Source organism: Salarias fasciatus, chromosome 8 (genome assembly GCF_902148845.1).
Source record: "Salarias fasciatus chromosome 8, fSalaFa1.1, whole genome shotgun sequence".
NCBI lineage: Eukaryota > Metazoa > Chordata > Actinopteri > Blenniiformes > Blenniidae > Salarias > Salarias fasciatus.
This window is the reverse complement of record NC_043752.1, coordinates 17626947-17643847: the sequence shown is the minus strand read 5'-3', so window position 1 is coordinate 17643847 and position 16901 is coordinate 17626947. Positions and strand designations below refer to the sequence as shown.

The 16901-nt window shown below is 46.4% G+C and overlaps 1 protein-coding gene across 3 annotated transcripts; it reads right to left on the bottom strand.

Annotated features, from left to right (window-relative positions):
- Nucleotides 1–3415: 3415 nt before the first annotated feature.
- LOC115393324 (uncharacterized) lies at nucleotides 3416–16490 on the bottom strand. Of its 3 annotated transcripts, none has more exons than XM_030098277.1 (11): nucleotides 16043–16490; nucleotides 15765–15868; nucleotides 15402–15671; nucleotides 14386–14479; nucleotides 14203–14270; nucleotides 13885–14100; nucleotides 13646–13783; nucleotides 13494–13556; nucleotides 13310–13378; nucleotides 10543–13203; nucleotides 3416–10488 (listed from the first exon to the last, which is right to left on the bottom strand). In XM_030098277.1, exons 1-11 carry the CDS (start codon nucleotides 16143–16145, stop codon nucleotides 5197–5199), a joined length of 9078 nt encoding a protein of 3025 aa, XP_029954137.1. In that variant the 5' UTR covers nucleotides 16146–16490; the 3' UTR covers nucleotides 3416–5196. The 3 variants fall into 3 exon arrangements, with proteins under 3 accessions (XP_029954137.1, XP_029954136.1, XP_029954135.1); XM_030098276.1 differs by having other exon boundaries at nucleotides 3416–10596; nucleotides 10651–13203; XM_030098275.1 differs by having other exon boundaries at nucleotides 3416–13203.
- Nucleotides 16491–16901: the final 411 nt, after the last annotated feature.

The following is a 16901-nucleotide window of genomic DNA, read 5'->3' as shown; positions in this document are numbered from 1 at the left end:
TCGTTACGACCTCGTGACCTTTGAGCATGAATAAAAAACACAGGAAGTCGTCACGTTCTGCCAGGGTTTCTTTCGATTCTGCTCTTCTGTTGCTCCTCACTTTATTTTATGGTTATCTTTTAAATGACTAGTGAACTATCCAAGTTAAAAAAAAAATAGCTACAGTTAAAGAATGGCATTTCTAACAAAATTTATGCAAAAATCATGTTTTGTTTTGTTTTTTTAAATAGATGTTTCAATGTACCTGCTAGCACCAAAATATAACATAAAATAAATCCAAGGGTTTCTCTGCATTAGGTCTTGGAACGATTCTGTTTCACTGAGTGGAATTCACTAATAGATTGGACATTAAATGTTAGGGTTTTTACTGTTTTTCTCAATCTTTTTTCATTTGTTTTGATTGTTCAATGTTTTCCTCTGGATCATAACACTCAAACTGTTCATGTAAAAATCATGTACATGTGAAAATATTGTAAAATAAAACCTAGAGCTGATGATTCCTGTACAGTACAGATGCCTGTGTTTTGATATAAGGTTTGCACGTACTGGAAGCTATACGTACCGGAACGGAAACATTCTTTTGTTTTTGCAACTTCCGCATCCTTCCTGCTTCATGCATGATTCAAGTACGATCTAAGCTCTTTAGAGCGTCTGACATTGAGGCGTCATATTACTCCTAATGCTGTACTCTCCAGACAGCTTATTGATCACTGAGGTAAAGTATGACGAGCCTGGAAATAAAGACGGGAAAATAGATTTTCCTGGCACCAGGAAAAAAAAGAAAAACTCTCGCAACAGAGGTTCAGAAATTCACCGAAACCGCTCTGGTCTCCAAAATCAATGGATCATCTGCTGGTAAGAGAGGGAGAAGAGGCGAAGAGGAGCATGAAAAGGGAGAAAAGCAAATCCACTGGTGATATTTGATCATGCAGCAGCAACACATCCGTGTTGTGTGTTGAATGCAAACTGTCAGTGCTCTGCTTTCTATTGTAAATCCCATCTTGTGCACATCAGCCATCAATCTATTATTAGACTCCACATAACTGGAAAGAATGTACAAACAATCCATATAAAGCATATTAAACTGTATCTCTATGGAAAGCTAATAATGATAACACAGAAAGCGCTCTCTTTTCAACTGACAAATTTAAAGAATCACAATAATGAACATTACTGTTGTTTAAGGTTTGTTATGAATGCCTGGATTCTGCCTTCAGGATTGATCCTCAGGAACAGAGAGTTCGTCTTAACAGGCGTTTTCACGGCTCAGTCACATTCCTGATTCAGACGCGTCTCTGGAGGAAACCTGTGCAAAGCAGACAAGTCGCAGCATGGACCGAGATTGAACCCCTGCCTCGAAGAACTCTCCCCGAACAGTAAATTATGGTGTGTTCAACATTTTCAAATTTAAAAATAGTAGCTATCTCCAGAAGTCCTGGGTGAAACAGAAAAACTATATTTTGGCTTGAAATTAAACCTCTCCCATCATGAGCTCAATCAAATGTCAGAATTAATAGTTTTATCCACTACACAACAGACATGTGTCAGAGTAAAGGAGGATTATTACTATTATAAATAAACTTCATTTATGTGTATTCTAGACGTTATTGACATCTTGAGCAAAACATTGTGTGGGGAGGATTGTTATTATTATTATATTATTAGGGACCGAGCCCCGGAGGGCAAGGTGGCCGCAGGCCACCTTGCCCGGAGGGCAAGGTCTCTATTGTTATTCGTTCGTTTGTCGTTCTCCTCTATTATTATTAGGGACCGAGCCCGAGGGCGAGGTGGCCTCAACTGAGGCCACCTTGCCTGAGGGCAAGGCCTCTATTGTTCTTCGTCCGTTTGTTTCCCCTATTATTATTATTTTACTGACGCACTCGAGCACTAATTTGACCCCCTAAACGTGCACGAAAACTCACCAAATTTGGCACGGACATCCGGACCGGTGGACCACTTGATATAATGAAAAAATTAACCCCATAACCCCATTTGCTCTCTAGCGCCACCTAGAAACAGTAAAATAGCCACAGCAACCATTAGGAATGTCGCAGAGACACCAAATCGATGTGGATGCGTTCGTCTCCTCGAGATCTAAAAATCTCTCATTGACAAAAATGTCCTAAACTCAACAGGAAGTCCACTATTTCCCTTTCAGTGTAAAATTTGGCAAAAAATGACTCCTCCTTTAAAAATTATCTGCTCCGAGACCGCTTGTCGTGGAGACGTCAGGGTGGTGCCAAATAAAAGAGGACAAGTGTCTCTCACAAAGTTGTTAAAAACTTTTTCAAAAGTCTCAGGGTGTGGATTTTATTAACCCTTAAAGTTTGAAGTCTGAAAACGCACTTGCAACACTACAATGGACAGTGCGACCCGCATGAATGTCGCAGAGAAATAAAATCAACATGGATGAGTTCGTCTCATCGAGCTCTAAAATTTACCAAGAGACATACCTATACCTAAATCCAACAGGAAGTCCGTTATTTCCTGTCAAATCAAATGTGCCTCAAAACACTTTTCACTCAAAAACCACTAATATGGACTGTTTCACCCTTCACAGTGTGGTACAGAGAAAAGAAACATATGCACGCGTTTGTCTCATCGAGATCTACAACTTACTCACTCCTACCCATGACCTAAATCAAACAGGAAGTCCATCATTCACACTTTCTGCTCAAAATTTTGCTCAAATTTTGCTCAAAAATCTCACCTTCTTCATCAATTAAGCCTCCCGTTTCAAAACTATAAGTCTGACTGCTCTGAAAAGCTCTACAGTGAAAGACAACTAAATTTCCTATCACTTTCTGACATTGTTTGCTCACTTTGGTCCACGGAAATGCATTTCCCCAGCTGTTTTGACCAAAGAGAAACTGTGTGTCTGCCGAGTCACACTCTAACATCATGTGACCTACTTATGCCATATATGGGCATTGAGCCTCAGGGCTGATCTGAGAGCTGCTGTAAAACATTCTGCATGTTGTCCCTGCTTTCCACAGTAGATGGCGCTCCGTGACCATAAATCACACGAGTGATGGATTGCTGCTCAAACAGGCAAATGAATGTATGGAATCACACTCACATGGATATATTGTGTTTGTAATGATCTAAATAGATGTCTCACCCTGCAGAAATATCTCTTCACACACAGCAGACACTTGAAATCAGTCTTTCAGCAGGTCACATGGGTCATGATCCATACTACAGTTTCACAACACAACCTTATTTAACTCAGATCACTTTGAAATGACCTTGAACACAATCAAAATGTTTTATTCCCCAGTTTGACTAAATGAACATCTTTAAGGTCAGAGAACATCAACATTCCGTTCCAGCTGTGAATACAGGAAATCATCTTCCTTTGTCAGGAACAAGTACATAATGGAACAGCATCTATGGAGAATGGTTCACTCAAACTGTCCTCAGTGAAGTACCAGAACTGTAAGCTGACCTGAGCTCCACGACAGAGGAAACGCCTCATTGATTTATAGACAGACAACATTTTACAGTCAACACTTAACACTTTATTGATCATCACAGGTTACCTCATCACAATGATTTATCTAAAAACTAACACACATTGTGAGTTAGATTAAATTCATTAGCTTAATTATAAATTGAAAGTTCAACTGAAAATTGAGAGGTAATCAGTAATCAAACTTTACTGTGTTTACATTCAGAAAGTAACCTACCCACACACCTAAAAAATCTTGTGTTGAAAATGTCAGTAAATTTAAGACTTTATACAATGCCCTGGAAACAATGCTCTCTAGCAACATCAAAGTAGTGGTGTGTCCTCCACAGTGCCCATGTCCAGGAAATAATGTCCACCAGGAACATCAAAGTGGTAGTGTGTCCTCCACAGTGCTATCAGCTGGACACACAGCAGCATCTTCAACCAGAAGGTTCACCTGGAGAGAACAAAGCAAACAGACACCTGCAGTAAACACCTTCACTGATTCTCCATTCAGGAGATTCAATGACACAGATTAGAGACACACAAGAGGAGAACAGAGGAGAGAGTCTGCTTGGCTGCTCAGATATGACCAATGTTTAAAACATGATGAAAACACCTCAGATTCACATTTTCTTCTCACTCCACCATCGCCATCTCAGAGACTCCATCAACAGTGAGCTCAGAGCACCAGTGATCATCATTGGTGTTTTCTTTTAAACTGGCATGCCTGAGACTGTCGGGCAGAGAGAGAGAGAGAGAGAGAGACAGAGAGAGAGAGAGAGAGAGAGAGAGAGAGAGAGAGAGAGAGAGAGAGAGACAGAGAGAGAGACAGAGACAGAGACAGAGACAGAGAACACAGCAACATTTGTACAAACAACATCTATAATATAACTACACGTCAGGCCAATCAAAACAACATTGTGTCAAATAACATATTTACAGTTCAGTTATTGCACTGAAACTCTTCCTGATCCTGATGTGTTCATTCAGAACATGTTGGAGATGAAAATTAATGTCTCATCAGTGACTGACTGTAAATCCTTTAAAAGACTGGAGTTCAATAACATTTTACACATCAAACCTCAGTGAAGACTGATGAACTCTGAAGCAAAACATCAGGAAGAAAAGAAGAAAAGGTGGATCACAGAGCACAGCTGGGACTGGCAAACAGAGACTGACATCTGGAACCAGGGAACCTGCAGCTGGAGACACATCTGGAACCACAGAGCACCAACTACAACACAGAGCCAAGCCTAGAACCACATTTGGAACCAAAGTTACACCTACAACCACAAAGACCAGGTCCAGGACCACAGAGGCACACCTGGAACAACACAGAAACAGAACCACAGAGAGACACCAAGAACTGCAGACAGTACAGAGCCATGATTCCACTGACATTAATTAATACATGATTTCATTGATCAAACGATATTCTCCACAGGTTCAACCTGGAACTTGTCAATAAGTTAAATATCAAAATATCTACAAGACCATCTCGTAATTCATACACAATAACTCATTTCATGTCATATCACAACAAATTTGTTAAAAAAAATTCAATAAATACACATGATACATAACAACAAGATTTGGAGTGGTAGACAAAGTGCTTTAACGGAAAACCCTCAACAGCAGCAGCGCCGCACAATGACTCAGTTTCCTGTATAAACCAGCTGATCAACAACAACAAACAGAAACAGTTGCTTCGGCCCACTGACACGTAGCTCAGTTTGACTCAATCAGTCCAATTCGTCCTCAAACATCCCCTCAACATCCTCAAACTCCACATCATCTAGCTCAAACCACCTGTCCAGCTCCTCCAGCTGCCCCTGGTCACCTCTAGCTCTGAAACTACACAGAATTCCTTCATGATCACTGAAGTACGTGGGCATCACTGCACATTCCACATCAAACCGTCTGCTTCTCACATAAACGTGATCAATCAGAGTCCCCTTCTCTGTGCTCGCTTGTGTCACCAGCTGATCAAATCCTTTGCTTCCCATTAATTTGCTGATTGATGACCCTGTTAAAATGTTCTCATTAAAATCTCCCATGACTACAATGGTGTCACTGATTGGATTAAGCCAATGCAGCAACCGCTGCAGGTTGTGTTTGAAGAGGGAATTTGGGTAACGTGGTGGACGATAAATTACTGCCATCACCATGTTGAATTTGTTCCACAGGCACACCAAACACTCCAGATCCAAATCACGTGCCTGCAGGATGTCACAGTCCGAATCTGCTAGCTTGTACAAACCAACTCCACCATGTTCTAAAGCCTGCAGCTCTAACAGTTTGGGGTGACTGCTGCTGTAACACAGAGCACGAGGGCGGCTGTGGAAAGAGTAGCCGTCAATCTGGACGCCGTCTAGTGAGGACTGTTCAGTGAGCCACGTCTCTGTGACAGCAATGCAGGTTGGCTGCAAATGCTGTGTGCAGGACACCAAATCTACCAGGTGGCGACTTAAATTTTGAACGTTCATTAGATACACCGACAGAGTGGGCGTGTCTAATGAAGGTTGTGGCTGTTCAATCAAAAATGGAGGCATCCTGTCCAAGGCCTCCTTGATGGTGTCCTTGCAGTAAATGGACTTCTCTTTAAAGTTCATGATGATGAGTCCAGACAAATCCCTCACACGACTCAGAGCTACGTAGGCCTGGCCAGGCGCAAACACCTTCTCCAAACACACCACGGCCCGGTCCACCGTCAGGCCCTGCACCTTATGGACGGTACACGCCCAGGCCAACTTCAGAGGGAACTGACGACGCAAACCTCCACGCTTGGTGGCCTTCTCCTCCACCGGATCGATGGCAGTAGAAAGCCGGCAGGCCACTGGAGCATGTGAGCGCTTTTTCCTCCTCTGGGAACCAATTTTCTCATCATCGAATTTGACATAAACTGTCTGAGGAAAGCTGTCACCCTGTCTCAACTGGATATGAGTGACTGTGCCACATGCTCCGTTGACCAGACCATCTTCCACGTCCACGTTCTTACACAGCATCACACGGGCATCCGGACCCAGACTCAGAGTCTCCTCTAAGGATGTGTCCAACGCCGCACTGTGATGCCCAGCCATCAACTCCAGCTTCCCCGTGCTCCTGTTGTTCATGAAGTCCTGAGCTTCAATGGTCACAGGATCGGGACACGTCCGACACAGCTGCTTCAAGTTGTGCTCATTCACTTTACGGTTAGTGGGGAAAATGTGCAAGGCTGAGCTCTCCTCGCCCGTCTCACAGCTCTTCAGGATGTGGACGTCACTCTCTAACATGGGGGTATCTCTGGAACGCACTCTCAACCTGTTGAGCAACTCAGCAAACACGCTGTCCTTCTGCCTCACCACCGTGGTCAGCTGCACCACACTGAAGTGGCACCATAGGTCCACACCCACCTGACTGCTATACAGAGGCTTCCCTTTAACGGGAGGCAACTGGTAGAAGTCTCCCACAGCGATCACACTGACGTTACCAAACGGGGAAAAGTCTCCAGTCTGCTTGATCTGCCTCAAGCGGCCATGGACATACGCCAACAGAAGGTGATCCACCATACTGATCTCATCAATGACTAGAATTTGGAGGTGACGGAATTTAGCGCGCAGAGAGTTTAGTTTATCTTCACCCAGAGGGATGTAAGGTAAACTACACTGTTTGCCGATGCTCAATGTGTGGTGAATTGTTGCTGCGTTTAAATTGTACGCAGCTATTCCAGTCGGAGCCGTTAACAAAACACAGATCTCGTCTGGTTGATCACAAAGTGTTGACAGCAGCCTCCCTGCCTCGTACTGGATGGCCCTGATTAAATGCGTTTTCCCCGACCCCGCCCCCCCAGTCAGAAAGACATGCAGAGGTGGTGGGTTTTCACCCCTCACCTTCTGCAGACACCACTGCCTCACCTGGTAGAAAACAGCCTGCTGTGTCTCATTCAGAGACCTAACTAGAGCTAAGCCCTCAGCACGAGACAACACCAGCCTGTTTCTCTCTAACTGGGCCACCTGTCGGCCACGTTCCTGCAGATCTGGAACGTTCTCCAGACCCTCCACCAACTGCTCACCTGCTATCTCTGTTGCCTGTTGCTCTCTCAACTCTTCAGCACACTCGTCGCGTTCCAGCTCCTGTTCAGGACACAGGTCCCCCCAAGCGTCTTCCTCAAGGCCGTGGACATGGTGTGCGATCTCCTCAGCACGCTCCAGGTTCTCAGGATCGATCTCAAACTGGGCCCTGTTCTCATCCACCACCACCTTGACTCTATGAACAGAGCCGTCGCCAAACGTCACCTCACCGTCGTTATAGAACTGTTCAAAGAGCTGGAAGCCCTCGGGCTTCAGCTCTGAGTCACTTCTATAAGGAAGGAACAACTGAAGCACACCCTGAAAATAAGCCTCCCGTTGTTTGTCCAAGTTGAAACGCATGTAGCGGACAACTGCAAACTGAGATCGTGTTCTCCTCAAGATGAAGCCCAATTCGTTCTTCAACTGGATTCTGTTTGGAGAAATTTCGTTCTTGGTGAGAACACGATACTCCGAGGCAAACGTGGCCATACACATGCCGTCAAACACACCACCATCAGGCCTGTTCCAGTACCTGTCCACTATGCTGGTCATCCACATGTCATCTGAGCTCAGATCATGTGATGACGCCCTCTCCTTCAGGACATGGAGGGGTAAACTCATCCTCACGATGTTGTCCCCTGTTGGAACAAACACCACCTTCCTGGAACACTCCTTCAGATGCATGTTGGTTAGCCTATACACCGCCTCCTGGGCACAAACGTCCCTGTTGTGTAAATATACACTGCCCAGCTTCTTCAGGGCTTCTCGAGCAGAGAGGTTTCCTTCTTTGGAGGCTTCTTTTTGGGCGTTGTTCAATAGTAGGCCAATTTCTCTCTCTGCTTTTGTAATATAGGAAATGATGTAAACAATTACAGCGTAGGCATCGGTGACAAAGCTAAGGTCCATGTTAGCGTTCCAGCACTTCAACAACTTCTTGCTATACTGGTTTACCCACACCTCCTTCAAGCCTCTCCTATACACAACCTTGGTCTTCTTCTCTAACCTCCTGTAGGCCGTTTCAAAGATATCCTGGTTGATGTGTTGACTGGCAAACAACTCCTCTACACTGTCAAACGGCTCCTCCTCCCTGATAGCTTTGCTCACAGACGCCAAAATCTCCTTTGCGACCTCCTTCTTCATCGGGTGATCCTTCTCAAAGCACTTACAGACCAGCTTGTTTTCTGAATCAGGATTCTTCTGGGCCTCCATCAGCTTCTGTTTGTCACAGCGACATTCCTTCATCTTACAGAGGAATGTACGCATAGTAGCAGGTTTTGGAAAATGGAAACGACATGTTGTTTTGTTCTTCCGACAAGACTTTGAGTGTCGTTTGGAATGTGTTTGAACCGACGACACAATGTCCAATAATGTGTCGTCGTCTGAGGGCAGCTCACACGTTACATACTTATCAATAAACTCGACCACCTCCTCATCTGTGTTCTGGTCAATTTTAGGAGCGCCCTCGATCCAGAACAAGCAGTGAACATGAGGAGAACCGCGCTGCTGAAACTCAACACGGTAGAAGTGATCGATGATTCTGCCAATTGGCTCAGAAGGAGACATGAGAACCTCTTTCAGAAAACAATGCCACCTGTAATCAAACATCCTGGCCGCAGTCACAGGATTACGCCTCAACAACTCACACCTGTCTGCCCACTCCAAATCCTCCACCGTCTGCACTCTGCCTTCCTGTTTCAGGATGCTGGTCAGAAGGTTCTGCCAGCGCAGATCTGCAGACGAAAACGAACAGAACCACGTCGGGATGCCTAACTGACGGACACAGGCAAAGATGTCCTTCTGCACAGACTGCCAGAACGCAGGAGTCCCTCTAATAGGCTTCAGAAACCGGAAACCATTGTCAAACTGCAACAACTGCTTCAGAGACTCCTCGTCCTGCAACATACTCTGGCTAATCTGCACCGAACCCTGATCACCTTTTCCCTTACGCAGCGCAACGGAAACACTGGACACCACCCTGTCCATCTCAGACATGAACTGAGCAAAAAAGATATACTCAACATTCTGAGAAAAACGGCCATCAGCGTGCATGATCCGGTTATTAAAATAACGCGACAACGTCAAAGCATGACTCCGCACATGATGGAAGGTCTTCTGTCCTAAAGGAAACAACACGGGGAAACACTTAGCTTCATTTGAATCATCAGAAAGCATCCGGACTGGACTGTTCCCCTCTGCAGGCGCTACATTGACTATGTCCTCAAAATACTGGTCTAGAGCCTCCTGACCAATATCAACAGGCATAAGACAAGTGTCCTGAAACATGCAGTGTTGCTGTCTGTCATGTAACATTTCATCTTGAATTATGTCTGCTGATTCCTCCTCAACAACAACTGCAGGCCTTTTATGAACCTCACCACCTTCCTGATGGGCTGCCTCGCCCTCTACAACAACCTGAACGTCAACCTTCTCCTTCACTGCCTCATCCTCACTGTCTGACTCAACCTCTTCCTCTTCCCCATCTTCCTGCCTACAAAATTCATTGACCCAGTCGTCATTGAACTCAATGTCTTTATAATAAACATTGGTTCTCTTTAAATAGTCTAGCGCCTGCCGGACACGTAGAGTATCCACAAACTGATACTCATAGTGTCCCTTGTAGGTCAACTTTCTCTTCAGCTTGACCTGTAAGAGAGAGCCTTCCATACTCGACCGCGGCAACACGTTCGTGGTCTGAACAATGTTGGCTGGAACACAGGTGACCGGTCCATGTACTCCATTCTGCCCTCCTTTTGGCAGTGCCAACATCTTCATAAACGGAATATGCAACGCAATCAGGTGCTGCTCTAAACTATGCAAGCATCCCAGTTCAGGTGGAATGGGATCAAGCTGCAGGTCATTGATCCAGCACTCAGCTGGAGTCTCACCTTTACTGATCTTAGAATGGCAGGTGTAGCAAATCCAAAGGTGTCCTCTAGAAGGAACCAGCTGACAGGGCTCAGCACACTCCTCACTGGCCTCTTTAACCTTGTCCCTGTGCTGCACGTCTTCTTGATATTTACGAACACTGGCCTCTTTAACCTTGTCCCTGTGCTGCACGTCTTCTTGATATTTACGAACACTGGCCTCTTTAACCTTGTCCCTGTGCTGCACGTCTTCTTGATATTTACGAACACTGGCCTCTTTAACCTTGTCCCTGTAAGATATATTTTTACTATAATGTTCAACAAGCCTAGAAATTTCCTTCTCTTTGAAAATCACATCTTCATGAAATCTCTTCCTGTAATGTACTCTCCGTTTCTTCTTGAGCAATTTACCAGTCTTCTCCTTTTTCCATTGTTCCTGCTTCTGACACTTTGACTCAAATGGTCTACCCTCATCAGAAACGCTTCTGTCATAAACCTCACATCCAACTCGTGAGCTATCGACATCCAAAACTAAAGCCTCCACCATCCTCGACCTCATGCTGTAACCAGTCACCTCACTCACTTTACAGTAGCCATAACAGCTCTCCAGTCCAGGCTCACAAACACAGACAACATTCTCAAAATGAGTCCCACCAATATTCTCCAAATAAATACACTGTGGCGACAACTGCTTCCTGCTACAACCGTACTTCAACCAGCGTCCATCGGTGAAGGTACACACACTAACTCCTAACCAGTCAGCTGTAACCTGAATTTCCACCTCTGTGGCCCAACTACCCACAAACCTCATCCTAGACTGCTGAATGTACTGGGAGACAGAGGAGAACTCAGATCTCAACAAGCCCTGGTACTGAGCTGCCTCTTTCTCCAGCTGTTTACAGACAGCCAGTCTGATCTTACGATGGTGCTTCTGAGAGCCACTCACAGCCTGAGAGATGGCTCTGAAGAAGCAGTTCCCATCAGCCACTACCTTCTCCTTCCTGCAAGGAACACCCAGCAAACCAACCCGGCTTGACGCAGAAGCACTGATCCGCTCAAAGTCAACATCAAACCTGCTACACAAAGTCCGACAAACATCAACATCAAGAGGACAGAAGACCAGCTCCTCGGTCCTCACAGCAGCTACAAACTCCACATCAGCGTTGAGCTCAGGAGCATCGTAGCGCTTTGATTTCTTTAACAAACGAGTGTAACGAGAAGTCCTACGCCTCCTGCCATCAGTAACAGTTGTTTCTGCAGTTGAACCACTGCTCACAACACTGGCAACAGTCTGAACAGAAACTCCAGACAGTGCTGGACTGGCAGCAACACCACTCTCAAAGACACAAGTGTCTACAGTAGCCTCAGCCAATGTTTTGCTCTCAGTTGCCTCAGGGGAATCTGGTGCTGGAGCAGAACTCGTCCCAGCGACGTAACTCTCCACAGAAACTTCAGACAGTGCTGGACTGGCAGCAACATCACTCTCAAAGACACAAGTACCTACATCACTCTCAAAGACACAAGTACCTGCAGGAGCCTGAGCCACAGTCCTGCACTCAGTTACCTCAGGGGACTGTGGTGCTGGAGCAGAACTCATCTCAGTGACGTGACTCTCCACAGAAACTTCAGACAGTGCTGGACTGGCAGCAACATCACTCTCAAAGACACAAGTACCTACAGGAGCCTCAGCCACAGTCCTGGACTCGGTGATCTCAGGGGACTGTGGTGGTGGAGAAGAACTCATCACAGTGACGTGACTCTCCACAGAAACACCAGACAGTGCTGGACTGGCAGCAACACCAACATCACTCTCAGACACACAAGAGCCTGCAGGAGCCTCAGCCGGTGATTTGCTCTCAGATGCCTCAGGAGACTGTGGTGCTGGAGCAGAACTCGTCTCAGCGACGTGACTCACCAGAGGACCAACAGACAGGGCTGGACCTGCACCCCCACCAATATGAATGCCACACAGCTCAAAGTACGGCTGGCCTGACCCTGAACTTAGGCTGTCAAACAACTGAGAGATGTAGTGTTCCAGGTCCTCAAAACTTGTAAACTGCAGAAGCACGCTGGTGCCTCTGGGGTCAAACAAGCCAACACCACTCCGTGGATGGCTGTCCACCACAGCAAAACGTCCGTCCTCGAAGATGATGGCAGACGTGTTGGAACACATTGTAAGCAGACATGCACTGTGTCCACGTTTAACAAAGACCTCCTTTAGTCCATCCGGCAGAGTGTACAACACACTGTTATCAACGCAGGCACCTTCAGACGTGTAATCACCTTCAGACATGTGCATACAACCTGACGCAGTGAAGCCAATAGTAAATTTCAGCACCTGACCATCCACCTTGATCTGATCTGGCAGGTCAGTCACAGACAGATAAGATGACCAAGGCTTGAAGCCAGGGCGGCTCATGACCCACTTGTAGAAACAATCACCCGAAACCAAAGCATCATCAAGCTCCTGCCTCCCCCACGAGAACACACTGCTCAAAGTGTGTCTGGCTAAGCTCAACCCCGCGATCGCCATGCACTGCTGCCCACCATCGATAAACCTCGAGCTGCCCTGATGGAAGGATCCCTGCACAGCCTTCAGAAGCCTGATCCCAGTCCTGACATCAACCACTGCTGCTGGCCTCGCTGCGCTCACACGAACCCCTGACTGGCCTGACCCGGAACTCTCAAGAACGGCACACTTAGCTTCGGGGATGAGGCGTCGCTCCGTCGGCACAGCAGGGCACGCTGCAGGAACCTCCTCCCCGACCGCCGCTGGAACCGGGCCTGCAGTCGGGGGCAACACCTCCTCCACCACCTCCTGGGTTGGTGCTTCCACCTGACACAAAAAGGAAGCAGAAAGTTTTACAGCGTATTCAAACTGAGAACCAATAAAGCAGGTCATCTACAAATAAGCTATTCAGTCTATAAAACCAAGAACCAACCTGGGGGACTGGTGGGCTGGGGCAAGAAGCAGACATGGGCTCACAAGCAGGTGAAGGAGTTGCCAACACCTGCAAAGTAAAGGACAACAGCTGTCAGTTAAGTTACTCTCTTTTTTTAATTTCAAAATGTCCAGCTTAAATGTCACAACCAATTCTACATCAAAGACACAAACATTCTACCCACCTTCTGCCTTCCCCCCCTGTGCCTCCTGCCAACACCTGCTGGCCGACGCACCACACGGGAGGTCTGAAGAAGAAGGAAAAAAAAACTCCTTTTCAACAACTGTCTTCCTGCTTGGTTAACCAGTGTCATCATGGAATAAGTGTGAAAGTTACCTGGCCAGCTGGCGGGACAGCAGGGCCGCCGTCAGAGCCAGAAGAAGGGGACACCTTCTCCATGGCGTCCAACATGGGCCCCCTGAACCACACCGGGTTGGGAGGGATCGCAGAGGATCCCTCCGCCGGGCGTGCAGCCTATGAAAAACAACACCAGACACAATTGATTAGAATTGCTTTGGGACTTGAGAAAACATGGCAAAAACTTTAAACAACACATGAACTCAGAAACACCTTACCTTGCCCCCCTGTCCAACCACACTCCACTCCCAGGGGTTCCTGTGACGGGGCACGGGGACGTGTCCCGTCACCACCAGCCTGGGAGCAACCCTGGCACGCTTTGGCGCAGGGGGACGCACCGGTGCCTGGGATGGAGGAGGCACCAGCTGCTGGAAAGCAGCCTCCCACAGCAGCTGGACCAAAACCTCCATCCCATGCGAGTCACTCAAGTGCACCTGAAAATGGAGCAAAGGAGACATTTTAGTCAACCAGTGTATCTAACTAAAAAGACCACAGAGTGGTCTGCATCACAGAACAACAAAACATGCTCTGCTTACCTGGTCAGGGCACCACAGCTCCAACCGGTGCAGGGGAAAGTGCTCTGCCACAGACACGTACGGGACACCTGAAGAGTGAGAACAGAACACACACCTTCAGTTATCAAATGTCGATTCAGAAAAAAACATTTGTGATGACTGACCACCATTACAACCACACACACCAACAAAACCTTAACATACCCATACGTGCTGCGACACGATGGTATTCCTGACGCAGCAGCTCCTGAAGGCCAGGCTCAATGTTCAGGCGTGGAGGGAAGTCCAGCACGAACACCTACAAAGACACATTTAGCCATGAAGTCAAATGGAGTGATGGAGAACAAGCTGCAGAAAAAACAGTCTCTTCACAGCAGCTGTGCATTCACAACAACAACAACACCAACACAACCAGCGAGAGCCTCCGTTTCCTGCCTGAAACCACGAGACAACGCTCTTGGTGTGAAGACAGGCCTGGGCCATCTGCAGTTCGACTTCTTCAGTACAGCATACCAGATGTACTGTGCTTTCACACGCCTGGGATGCTGCACTAAAGAAGTCAAACTGCAGATTGCACTGTTCTCCCACTTCCATTAGTGGGAAAATAGCGCCAAAACCTGTATAAATTAGCTGACAAGACACGCCACAGCAACATCATGTGACCAACAGTCTGAGGAAGATGGCTGACAGCCTATGAAACCGTCAAGTAAACAAATACCACACTAGTCTGTTTAAAAGAATTTCGTTTTGAATCCTCACGGCTGTAAACAGTCACACTTTAACAACCGTTCAGTTCTTCTTTTTAATGAAAAAAACGGTGCATCGCAAGATTTTATTATCTTGGTGCTAGATTTTTTTTCCCCCTTTTACTGCACTGTTAAGTTAAATTGTTCTTGTATTTTTCTAAGTTTACATTATTTAATTGCACTGCTATTTACTTGGTTTGTTCATAAAATATTAAACTATTCCATAGTTTTATTTTTCAGTACAGATGCTTTAAAACTGGTTTAAAAACAATATAACATGTCGTGATTATAATTGAAATACAATGATATGAAAAAAAAAATGTAATCACATTTATTGCTATTTCGCCCAGTCCTAGCTGAAACAACATTCATCAGCCTCCATCTTTAAACCCAAACTTCCTCCCCGTGGCTTCACAACATAAAGAGCTAATTTCTGCATCACTACTGACAACCACAAGTAGAAAATCAACCCACCTTGGGCCAGAAGCTGCAGGCCGTGGTCAAGAGAGCACTGAAGTCGAGACCTGCACTGTCCACAGTCCGGGACACAAGGTCGTTGCTGGGGGCGCACACACACACAGCATCTGGGGTCCAGGGCAGGTCAGCATGCAGGAGCTCCGTCCTCAGCTGGGAGCCCCCTGCACCTGGAACACACAGATAGGAGAAGCACAGAGGTCCCTCGGGCACAGCTACATACCCGTCCACCATGGCCCTCAGGTGCGAGTCTCCAACGACGAACACCATCTGCATTCACAGAGACATTGCTTTAGGTTAGAGACACCAGCTGTGAGTCCTTCCAGCAATTGCTGTCTGCATAAAAAAAATAACAACTCATACCTTCTTCTCCGGATCCCGGGCAGGAGTGACCAACTTGCGGGACTTCCCAGTCAGGACAGAAGTTGGCCATCTCCGCACACGGTGCCGAAAGCCTGTGCCACGCCCTGTTTAGGACAAAGGAAATAGACAGTGTTTGTCACTACATCACGTTTAACAAGTTTCATGGTGAAAAACATCACTCTTCAACTCTTTCTCCTCAATCTGGCAACGTTGCCACACAACACAACAACAGAGTCAAAGGTCAACAGTTAAACATCTCAGAACATTCTGACACTCACGGGCCACAAACTCCGGAACAGCAGGTGCAGGACTCCAGTCCTGGGGCTGCGCCAGCCTGCGTCTCGCCGCCTTAGCACGCCGATGACCCCGGGCTCTCGGCATCTGAAGAACAGAAAAAACCCAATTAGTTCAACAAAGACACCACAGTCAATGACCAGTGACGATTAATGATATTAAACCTGCGAAACCAGTGAATCCACTGATATTGATGATTCAACTTACCTTAGCAGCAGGAAAACCACTGAGCAGCGGTGTGAGAGTCTGTGTGTGTGTGTGTGTGTGTGTGTGTGTGTGCTGGAATATACACGTAAATGTGTTTAGATATGTTTGTGTAGTGTTCGATGTTGGGTGCAGCAGCAGATGATACTCAAATGCAAGAGAACCAGGAGAAGAACAAGCAGGAGAACCGTCTTCAGAACCAGCAAATCACACCAGACCGCGAAGTTGAGACCTGAAAAATAAGGACAGATTTCATTAAAATATTGTATATGCACTTTTTGTACATGTCAAACATTTTGCAAGTTTTACACAAACCCTTTACTGCACCATTTATTCTGTATTATTTACTTTATTTTCTCCTCTTTACATTTTTATGTTTAGTTTGGTTACACTACTGATCATTTTGTTCTTGTTCATAAAATATGTTCATAACTGCAACGCTGTATTTGTTACAAGACACTTCATTTCAACAAACACCAAAAAATATAAATACATTACAGTGTGTTTATTTAAAAAATAGTGGGCACGCTATTCCCCCTGACCCGTCCCGACCCGCGTCCACGCGCTCTGAAGCCGCTACGCCCCCACCCCCGGCCGATCTGCGGTGGGCTCCTCCAGCAGTCTAACCACCACGCTTAG

Excerpts from the sequence above, each read along its gene's own strand:
- LOC115393324 (XM_030098275.1), bottom strand. The coding sequence starts at position 16,145 with ATGCCGAGAGCCCGGGGTCATCGGCGTGCTAAGGCGGCGAGACGCAGG. Across the intron at positions 14,101-14,202 it reads AGCTGTGGTGCCCTGACCAG|GTGCACTTGAGTGACTCGCA; the intron begins GTAAGCAGAGCA and ends CTCCATTTTCAG. Across the intron at positions 13,204-13,309 it reads CCAGCCCACCAGTCCCCCAG|GTGGAAGCACCAACCCAGGA; the intron begins GTTGGTTCTTGG and ends TTTTTGTGTCAG.